This window comes from Enhydra lutris, unplaced genomic scaffold (genome assembly GCF_002288905.1).
Source record: "Enhydra lutris kenyoni isolate GAN:26980312 unplaced genomic scaffold, ASM228890v2 scaffoldscaffold73, whole genome shotgun sequence".
Taxonomy (NCBI): Eukaryota; Metazoa; Chordata; class Mammalia; order Carnivora; family Mustelidae; genus Enhydra; species Enhydra lutris.
The window spans coordinates 605,633-617,479 of NW_019154157.1; the positions used below are offsets into that span (position 1 = coordinate 605,633).

The 11,847-nt window shown below is 41.4% G+C and overlaps 1 gene segment (V, D, J or C); it reads right to left on the reverse strand.

Moving 5' to 3' along the window:
• Positions 1–6,217: 6,217 nt before the first annotated feature.
• LOC111160019 overlaps positions 6,218–11,847 on the reverse strand; it is a 150,746-nt gene continuing 145,116 nt past the window's right edge. The window contains 1 exon segment of the V gene segment in view: positions 6,218–6,528. Coding sequence covers positions 6,218–6,528 — 311 coding nt within the window.

Below are 11,847 nucleotides of genomic sequence, written 5' to 3' on the forward strand. Positions count from 1 at the left end.
CTGATGAATATGGATGCTAATATTCTCAATAAGATCCTAGCAAACAGGATCCAACAGCACATTAAAGAGATTATCCACCATGACCAGGTGGGATTCATCCCTGGGCTACAAGGATGGTTCAACATTCATAAATCAATAAATGTGTTAGAACAAATTAATAAGAGAAGAGAGAAGAACCACATGGTCCTCTCAATTGATGCAGAAAAAGCATTTGACAAAATCCAGCATCAGTTTCTGAATAAAACGCTTCAAAGTATAGGGATAGAGAGAACATTCTTGAACATCATATAATCTATCTATGAAAGACCCACAGCAAAAATCATCCTTAATGGGAAAAAGCTTGCAGCCTTCCTGTGAGATCCGGAACAAGACAAGGATGCCCACTCTCACCACTCTTGTTCAACATAGTATTAGAAGTCCTAACAACAGCAATCAGACAACACAGAGAAATAAAGAGTATCCAAATTGGCAATGAGGAAGTCAAACTCTCTCTCTTCGCAGATGACATGATTCTTTATATGGAAAACCCAAAAGACTCCACCCCCAAACTACTAGAACTCATACAGCAATTCAGCAACGTGTCAGGATACAGAGTCAATGTACAGAAATCAAGGCTTTCTTATACACTAACAATGAAAATACAGAAAGGGAAATTAGAGAATCGATTCCATTTACTATAACACCAAGAACCATTTGATACCTGGGAATAAACCTAACCAAAGAGGTAAAGGATCTGTACTCAAGGAACTACAGAACACTCATGAAAGAACTTGAAGAAGACACAAAAAGATGGAAGACCATTCCATGCTCTTGGATCGGAAGAATAAACATTGTTAAAATGTCTCTACTGCCTAGAGCAATCTATACTTTTAATGTCATTCCGATCAAAATGCCACCGGTATTTTTCAAAGAGCTGGAGCAAATAATCCTAAAATTTGTATGGAATCAGAAGAGACCCCGAATTACTAAGGAAATGTTGAAAAACAAAAATAAAACTGGGGGCATCACGTTACCTGATTTCAAGCTTTACTACAAAGCTGTGATCACCAAGACAGCATGGTACTGGCATAAAAACAGACACATAGACCAGTGGAACATAGTAGAGATCCCAGATATGCACCCTCAACTCTATTGGCAAATAAGCTTCGACAAAACAGGAAAAAATATACAGTGGAAAAAAGACAGTCTCTTCAATAACTGGTGCTGGGAAAACTGGATAGCTATATGTAGAAGAATGAAACTCGACCATTCTCTTACACCATAAACAAAGAGAAACTCAAAATGGATAAAAGACCTCAACTTGAGACAGGAATCCATCAGAATCCTAGAGGAGAACATAGGCAGTAACCTCTTCAATATCAGCCACAGCAACTTCTTTCAAGATATGTCTCCAAAGGCAAGGGAAACAAGAGCAAAGATGAACTTTTAGGACTTCATCAAGATCAAAAGCTTCTGCACAGCAAAGGAAACAGTCAAGAGAACAAAGAGGCAACCCATGGAATGGGAGAAGATATTTGCAAATGACAGTACAGACAAAAGATTGATATCCAGGATCTAGAAAGAACTCCTCAAACTCAACACACACAAAACAGACAATCATATAAAAAATAGGCAGAAGATATGAGCAGACACTTCTCCAATGAAGACATACAAATGGCTATCAGACACATGAAAAAATATTCATCATCACTAGCCATCAGGGAGATTCAAATTAAAACCACATTGTGATACCACCTTACACCAGTTAGAATGGCCAAAATTAGCAAGACAGGGAACAACATGTGTTGGAGGGGATGTGGAGAAAGGGGAACCCTCTTTCACTGTTGGTGGGAATGCAAGCTGGTGCAGCCACTTTGGAGAACAGTGTGGAGATTCCTCAAGAAATTGAAAATAGAGCTTCCCTATGACCCTGCAATTGCACTCCTGGGTATTTACTCCAAATATACAGATGTAGTGAAAAGAAGGGCCATCTGTACCCCAATGTTTATAGCAGCAATGGCCATGGTTGCCAAACTGTGGAAAGAACCAAGATGCCCTTCAACGGACGAATGGATAAGGAAGATGTGGTCCCTATACACAATGGAGTATTATGCCTCCATCAGAAAGGATGAATACCCAACTTTTGTAGAAACATGGAGGGGAGTGGAAGGCATTATGCTGAGTGAAATGAGTCAGCAGAGAGAGTTAATTATCATATGGTTTCACTTATTTGTGGAGCATAACAAATAGCATGGAGGACAAGAGGAGATGGAGAGGAGAAGGGAGTTGAGGGAAATTGGAAGGGGAGGTGAACCATGAGAGACTATGGACTCTGAAAAACAATCTGATGATTTTGAAAGGGCGAGGGGTGGGAGGTTGGGGGAACCAGGTGGTGGGTATTAGAGAGGGCACAGATTCCATGGAGCACTGGGTGTGGTGCAAAAACTATGAATACTGCTATGCTGAAAAGAAATTTAAAAAAAGATCCCAGTGAATGAATATGCAACATAATTAGAGGATATCTGTGTCACCTCAAGTCTTGGTCATTATATAAAACTGGCATAAAAATCAGTGTGCAGGCACACCTTTGTTGCTCAGTGGGTTAAGGCCTCTGCTTTCGGCTCAGGTCATGATCCCAGGGTCCTGGGATTGAGCCCCACCTCAGGCTCTCTGCTCTGCAGGGAGCCTGCTTCCTCCTCTCTCTGCCTGCCTCTCTGCCTACTTGTGATCTTTGTCTGTTGAATAAATAAATAAAATATTAAAAAATAAAAATAAAAAAACATATACTTTAAAAAAATCAGTGTGCAGATTTTTGGTTATTTTCATGTTTTGTGTTATGAATAGGTTCTGTAAACATTCACCTGCAGGTGTTTCTCTAGAGTGTTATCATTTTGTTTTGTTTTGTTTTCTTAGTTTGTTTTTTGTTTACATTTTAACATTTTTACTTTGAAATCATTTTAAGTAGTTCCTGCAAACATCAGAAAATGAACAAACTTGTCGTTGGGTTAAAGCTAAAGTAATCTCGGTTCCAGATGCAAACAAAGCTGACATACCCACCAAGCCATCAAGGATGGTGCTGAGGCCCAAAGAAAGACTCAGAGCCCACAGAATTTTCATCTTTTGACAAATCAGAAGAAAATTATTGACTGTATGTGAGCTGAGAACAAAACTGTCCCAATTCCTGAAGACAGGGAATTTCTATTTCCTTTGAGACTCTTTGTGTAGGAATGAGCTGGCCTGAGTGACTCTGAGGATAGAAGAAGAGAAAGAACCTCACTACCAGACAGTGTCCCTGGATGGACACAGGCCCAGAGTGTTCAAAAAAAAAAAAAAAAAAAAAGAAAGAAACAGAATAAGAAAAATCACAGCCAGAGCTGAGTAGCCAGGTGCTGTGTGGTTCATGCTTTTGGCAGAGGAGTAACTAGGAATATGACTCAATTTCCCATGGGCATGAGAACCATGTTAGTGCTGAGAACCTTGACCCACATCGATGTGTAAAAATCAGCCTTGAGTCCATTGATAATGAGGATTCCAGACTTGGAAGCAAAGAATGGACCTCTGTCCCCCTAAAGTGAATGGTAATAGTAATTACCATGAATGAGGTGTTTGGGGTCATTCCTGGGAGCAGTTTGTATCAGTTCACAAGAAACCATAACTGATTTGGAGATGATACTAGGGCAGGAGATGGTGACCCTCCGATTCAGGGCCCCACACACTGAGGACTGTTGAGTCAGCACAAACTAGGACCTGGACCCTGGAAAAAAGACACACATGCCTCTACTTAATTTTCTCACTGAAAATAAGCCATATTTTCTGTGCGCAGTGGTTTTGTCTCACTGCCTCATTGTCTGAGACACTGTGAGTGAGTATAACTGCACCCAGTCCAGTGACCTACAGCACAGTAATTGTCAGCCTCATCCTCAGACTGCAGCCCAGAGATGAGCAGAATTCCTGTATTAGTGGAGGAATCCATGGATCCAGACTCAAATGGGGACCCCAGGTCCCCCATGGAGGAAGATGAGAACAGAGGAAAGAGGGAAAATCACATGTCCTCAGATGGACACAAGAGGGGACTGACTGTACCTTAGGCTCTGGGAAAAGGAAGAGAGAGCGTCAGGTGGTTGGAGGGTGATACCCATAGAGATGGGGATGCCCTAACTTACATGGGTGAAGGCAGGTGAGAGAGCAGGTGGGGGCAGGTGATGTGTGTGTTGTCCTGTGTCACATGGTGATCATGGTGTGAAAGTGTGGAAAAATTATAATAATTCAGAGACAAGAAGGGCTGTAGTGACTGATACTCCAAGCTCTGAATACTGCACTGTGGTCCCTTACCTGACTGTAAAACGGGGTGGCTCTCCCACAGACCCTTCCCTATCAAGCAGGTGGCTTGAGGCAGAGGCACTGGTCTCTGTGCCCACAGAGATCTGCAAGCAACAAAGCCTCTAATGCCCAGAGATACCTCAGCTTCACATAATTTGGAGTCCACGTGGAAGAGGAGTCAAATGCAGGACAGCACAGCCTTTGTCCTGAGGATGGCACACAGTAGCAAAGATCCGTTGTAGTGGCTGTGGAAGTGAAGGTCTCAGTTCTCCCTCCCAGGAAACCCTACAGGTAACTGACAGCCCCACTTCTCCTTTGTTGGTTGCAGGAAAATGTGAGCTTAGGGATCAGAGTCTGGTTTTCCCTAGGGGAACAAGGCTCCACAAATGCCCCTCAGGTGCCAGGACCTTCCACATCCCTGTTGACGTGCACAGACCTGTGGTCCCAGGCTCTTCCTACCTGAGCCTCCCTTCCATGTCTCCTTCCAGGGATCAGACCTATAGCTACAGGATCTCCCTCCAACTCCAGCTCCATCCCCAGTGATCCTTCACCAGCAGTTCCCTCTGAGGATCACATCATTTTCTTGTCGCTTTTTGTCATCTGATTATGACACATGTCAAACTCAGTTCTCTGAGGCCTCTGTGTATGAGCAGTGAGAAGGGAGCATGACAGAGATGTCTGAGTGCCAAGCTGGGACTGAGTGGACAGGCCTCTTTTGTCTTCTCCAGTGACCAAAAGGGGAGCACTACTTACATGAAATTTTTCCTCCTGGAGAATCTGTTCTATATTTGGTTCTTAGATTAGAGCCTGAGGATGAGCCTCAGAGTTTCTCCCCTGGGAGGCACCAGACAAGAAGCAGCTGCTGGGATCTGGGACCACAGAACAGTGAGCATGACCATCTGCCCAGCCAGATGGGCTACATTTGCTAAGTCCACAGCAGTACACATAGATTCTAACTCCTCAGCCTGGTGACTTTGGGGGATTACAGAACAGGGAGCCCTCACTGAGCAGAAACTGGGAAAGGCACTCTGTGCCCCCTACTTTGACTGGCCAAACCTTGGCTCTGGCTGGAAATGATGTTGGGGCAGGACTAACATTCAGCTCACTGTCAGTCCACAAACATCAGTGGGCTATATGGCCTTTCTGTGACCCGACTTCCTCATATAGATGGATTTTCTAATTTCTCAAAGAGCACATGCTTTCCAAATTAAGAAAAAAAAATAAAGGCAATTTTACAAATAAGTCACATATTTGTTATTAACTTTTCAAAGAGTTTTTGAATTTCACTATTAATAAAGTAAACACTGCCATAGTTAATTAAGTAATGACCCAGATTAGAAGAACTAAAAATTGTGGAACATTGATATCAGAAGAGAATGAACTCTCTCCGATAGCATTCACAATGAACTGTTCCAAATGTTTCTTCTCCTTCATCATCCTCACAGCGTACTGACTAGAAGCATTTGGCATGTGGAACAGAACAGCACATGGGCTATGGATCCACCTCATGTCTATCCAGATGAAGACATGTTCCATATGATTTTGTCTCCATCATCAAATTACTGAATGAGGACATGATAATTAATGTCATTTGAATAAGAAGTATCTCACAAGGAGCAGTGAGCTCACTAAATCTGTTTGTGGATATATTTTGGATGTGAGCTCCCTCCCCATAGCTATAATCAGAGAAGTAGGGATGAAGCCTGGGATTTTGGGGTCACACTGGAGAGATGGACACACCCTGGTAAAGTTGAGAATTGGGCATATGACCAGGAACCACTGGAGAGGAGAATGGGGCCAGGGAGCCTCCCTTCCCATGGTGTTGTTGACTGCCCCCCCTCATTTTCTCTCCTGCTTCTAAAACTGAGAAGTTCTGACCCATGAGGAGGTTCTGGTTGCACTTCCGCATTTATTTAAATCACTGTGTAAGTATAACCACCAAAACACAGAACACAATAATAGCCTCATCCTCAGCCTGGGCCCCTGTGATGATGAGGGTAGCTTTGTTCCCAGAGATGGATCCAGAGAAGCGGTCAGGGACCCCTGAGGGGCAGTTGATTGTGCTGTAGATAATCATGTGAGGAGGCTGTCCTGGGTTCTGCTGGTACCAGCTCAGGTAGTGATCCGTAGAGACTAAACCAGAACTAAGGGCACAGGTAAGTGTGACTGTTCCTCCTGGAGAAATGGTTAGTGATGGCAACTGGGTCACCATATTCTGAGAATCCACTCCTAAAACCAAGAGGAGAGAAAAGTTTTATTATTGGAGACAAGGGTCACCCCAAGACCTTGATTTTAGGTGCCCTTCAAGGATGAAGAGTACTCTCCCCTGATCTAAGCCATAAGTGAGGAGCCCAAGAAGCACTCTCCAGGCCATGGAGGGGACTGTCATAGGATGCAGGCTCCTCAGGCTCCTGGGCTAGAGTATGCTGTCCCTGGGCATTTTCATGCCTCTCTAACCCATTAAGAAGAGAAGATGCTTCATGCAAATCGACTTCCCCTCTCTTCCTTCCCCAAGGTCACCCTGCTGTCCCCTGCAGGAGAATTTGAAAGAAGCATAAGCTGGGAACTCACACAAACCAATGATTGCAGGATTACTGGAATACTCAGTGACAGTGATAACATCATTTACCCAGTAAGCTCCTTAAACATCCCTGGTGAATTCAGCCAAGTCTCTTCTCTGGAAAGGCTGAAATAGGATACGGGTGTATTCTCCAAATCTTAGCCCTACTTCTAGATCATTCTGAATCCATCCCAGACCTGGGCACACTTTCTGCTCTCCCCAGTGACATCCCTGATTGTCTCCTTGTTGGATCTTAGTGGTCACTCCTCCAATAGTGAGTCCACTGGGAATCTCAGAGTACCCATCTTGGGGGTGAAGGAAAAGGGTCTCCTCTGACTTAGTGCATAAACCTTTTTCTGGAAAAATTGGAGAAGCATAGCAGGGCTCATTGTGCATATACTGAGTGACCCTCCAGGCTGCAGAGACCAACATTGTCTGTTCTAAGAAGCTGTCTAATCCATGAAGTCCTTCAATGTAACTGTAGGCTTTGAGGAGGAAAGGTCAAAGTGTCACCATGAAATTCTGAAACAACTAAACATATTGGATATAACAAATATAGACAAGTGTGACTCATGATCAGAAATGAAAAGAATACTGTGTACCTGACTGGCTCAGTTGATAAAACACAGTGCTTGATCTCAGGATTGTGAGTTAGAGCCCCACGTTGAGCATACTGGTCACTTAAAAAGGAAATCAATGAAATTTTTTAAAAAAAGACACCATGTTAAACAAGTGGATGTGAATATCAAAGTGCATTTTTAAATCCCTTTCCCTTGTGTTCTGCTGAGGAATAGAAAGACTTAGAAGTCAGAGAAGAGCCAAGTAGTTAGGAGAACTGGCAGGAGGATTAAGGGGATTGATGAGGCTCAGGGTGTTGGGGTCGATTCCACATTAAAACATGTTAAACCCCTAGGGCCTGCCTGGGCCTACTTAGCCATAGTGACTCCATGTTGCCTAGGTAGACATTTTGTTGTTTAATAAATGCCTCAACAGTTATTGATATCAGTTCCAGGTAACTGTTGCTAAAACACACACCTAAAACAAGGCCATTTTGTTTATATTGGTTCCAGGTAACTATTACTAAAACACATACCTAAAACAAGGCCATTTTGTTGTTTAATAAAAGCCTCAACAGTTATTAGTATTGGTTCCAGGTAACCGTTACTAAAACACACAGGTAGGAGACAACCAATCAGCCAATGCCACATATGTAGATGTTTGCAATTGTGCCCTATAAAAACTAGTCTGTAAGACCAAGGGGCGTTGCTCTCTTTGGAGGTGGCCCTGGCCGGTCAGTCTGACTTCTAATGCTTGGCATAGAATAAAGCTTTACATAACTTTCACTTTGTCTCAACCTCATTTCCCTGGCCGGTCAGTCTAACTTCTAATGCTTGGCATAGAATAAGGCTTTGCGTAACTTTGTCTCAGTCTCATTCCTTTGATAACGGACCCAACAAGGGTTGGTGTTTTTCTCAGGATGAGTTATAAATTTGATTGGCATTTTGGAATCAAAATATGAGGGCTGTGTGATTCAGTTCTGAGGGCTCATGTTGCTTCCAGGGATAGTCATCCACAGTGAGGACTCTGCTTCCTAAATATGCAAGGGCCAGTGATAGATTCTCCTGGTCTTTCTGACCAAAAGGCAGACCACTGATATCTCAGGAGCAGTCATTCAGTGTCCCCTGATGATATCAGACACCATGCCACCCAGTCCATGTCATACTCCCCAGAAGTCCTGGAACATTCAGGTGGACTTTTCTGATGTCAACACCCAGGGCACTAGAATGATTGGGTCAGCTTTGGGGTTGAACCATTCATTTTTCCAGGGCATCAATACCCTCAGGTGGAAATATAAGGGAGATATTTATGTTATGAGATATTTTAGGAGTATCTGATAATCTGACTTTGCTTCTGCTTTGTCCCTGGTTTCATTAATGGGACATAATTCACTTGAATCAAGCTTAATGCTTAAGACCAACAGAAAAGCCCATTGATTCCTCCCTAGTGATAACTCTACCTGGGTTAGACTTACAGGTTGAGTTATGTAGTTATTGTTGTTGTCAGGGTCTCCTGTTAGGTTCACCAGCTCCCATGGCATATATCTTGTCCTTATATCTGTCTTTGTCACTGGACAACATATTTCCTGTCTTCGATTATTTCTGTGGGTTCTCATTTATGCTTTAATAATTATTATATCTATATAATAATTAATTTGTATTAACTCTGAAATAATTAAGATGTTTTCCTCAAATGTTGTAAATGATCTAAGACAAAGATTGATATTTAATAACATTTCTATAAGTGATCTATAAAATTAATTAATATAACAGTACTGTCCACTGAAAATCTACTCTTTTGTTCCACTTCCTTCCCAAATGGGTAACTGTTTATACTTTAAAGGATGTGTTGTAGTAATTTATATATATATATATATATATATATATATATATATATACTTTATATATTTATTTTGTATATTTATATATTCATATTTATTTTATATTTTTTATTTTATAATATTTATATATAAATATATATGCTATGTATATGATTCATATAGTTAATAGATAAATATATATAAGATTTATATATTATATACATATATGCATGCATACATTATATATAAAATATATAAATACATTTATAGTTCTATAACAGTATATACTATCATTATTACATAACAAGATCTTGCTTTTTGTCTTCTACTTTCCATGACCAGCATTTCCACATAATGTGTAATTGGTGATCTTTGTTTAGCAATACGTGTAGATCTGTCTTATTTTTATTCATATTTCATCTTTATCCCATAGGATGATTTGATATATTTTGGCCACTTTTCCAATGAGACACACTCATGCTGGTTTCAATTATTTTTTATGTATGACTCTGAACTGGACATATTTGTATATTCATTATTAAGTTTCTTAGGTAGATAATTTTCTTTAATACTTTCTTTTTCAAAAATATAACACCAAGTCAAAATATGTATATATTTAATATTTTGATAAAATATTAAAAATTCATATTCCAAAATGGATCAAAAAATTTGTAAACATTCAGACCCATCTCATCCCCATATCTGCATGGATGGTTAACATTTACTTTATCCTAGAAGTCAGGTGTCTGGTCATGGGATGCCAATATGACATGATCATAGTTGTACCCAGACTTGGTGATAAGAAGTTTAGGTTTTCCTTCCTCATATGGGTCTCCCTCTGCACCAAGCGCCACTATAATAGTAGCTCCCAATGGTATTCTGCCTTTTCTTAGGGCTGGGCACCAGTGAGGGTCAGGGTAGATTTTCTTGCAAGGAGAAAACCTGAGAAATTGGTGGGGTTCCAGGAGTGTTTATTGCTTGTATCCTAAATCAATTCCCTGGGGACTTGGCCATTCTGCTGCAATCACTATGGATAGTGAGCATTGGTGACTACTCCAGTGATGGAGTAGCAGGTGAGTGTGACTGTTTCTCCTGGGGACACAGTCAGTGAGGGCTCCTGAGTCACCACAGCCTGAGAAATAACTGGTCCTTGAAATGGAAATAGACACATGTTAGGAAAGAAGAATAAAAATGGAAGTAGCTCTCCAAAGGTTGTCTTTTGGAACCTCCATGAACCTGGGCAGTGGGTAAGGAGGAAGAGGAGGAGAAGAGGAGTCCAGGTCATGGCGTGGACTTTCCATAGTTTCCCTGGCCTTACATCTGGTACTGGTCTGGCATGTGTCCTTTGTCTCCTTCTGATCTCCAAGGTACTGGTGGCTCATTATGCAAATACAAGCCCACAGCGTCATTTGAATCTGTGACCTCAGCTTGGCTAATAGCTTCTGTCCCAAGAGGAGGTCTATACAGATCTTCTCTTGGGAGAATTCTGAGTTTGTCCCCTGGGAGGAAGAGCTCTGAGTTTGTTCCTTGGGAGGAAGCAGCTGCTGTGAAAGGAATGCAGGGCTCAGTCAGGTGGAGCCATTTCAGTTGATTTCAGGCCTTGCCAGCTCTGGGAATGTTCACAGCACCCCCTAGTGACATCCTGAAGAGTCTACTCATGGCGGAGGGAATTAGTTAGAAAGGATATAGTTCATTTGTGCTTTCCAAAAAGAAATAACAATGAGAGACTATGGACTCTGAAAAACAATCTGAAGGGTTTGAAGAGGTGGGGGGTGGGAGTTTGGGGGAACCAGGTGGTGGGTATTAGAGAGGGCACGGATTTCATGGAGCACTGGGTGTGGTACAACAACAATGAATACTGTTATGCTGAAAATAAATTTAAAAAATGATTTAAAAAAAGAAATGTGTTTTCTATTCTTGAGTTTGTTCAGAGAAGGTTCTTTATTAATTCCCTCTATGGTGTTTTCAGTTCTGTAATTTCCATTTGGTGTGTTTTGATGACATCTATTCAAGTTCTGTATTTCCATTTTTCTATTTTTTCCAAGAGCATCTATAGCTGTTCATCAGATTGATTTTGTGATTGTTGCCTGAAAATATCCGTCATCTAATTTCAGCAACTGAGTAACCCTAGTGGTAGTGGCAGTACATTCTTCTATCTCATTCAAGGTTTGGTTTTAATGGTTCTTCTTTTTTAATTCAATTACTTAACATATAGTGTATTATTTGTTTCAAAGTTAGAGTTTAATGACTTATCAGTTGCACATAACGACTAGTGCATGTTACAGCAAGTGCCTTCCTTCCTTACTGCCTTAATTCCCTAAGTGGCTTCCTTAATGCCCATCACACAGTTAACTCATCCCACACCCACCTCCCCTCCAGCAACCCTCAGTTTGTTTAATATAGTTGAGTCTTTTATCATTTGTCTCTCTCTGATTTAGTCTTATTTTATTATTCCCTCTATTCCCCTATGATCCTCTCTTTTGTTTCTTTTTTTTAATCATTTTTTAATTTATTTTCAGCATAACAGTATTCATTGTTTTTGTACCACACCCAGTGTTCCATGCAATCCGTGCCCTCTCTAATACCCACCACCTGGTTCCCCCAACATCCC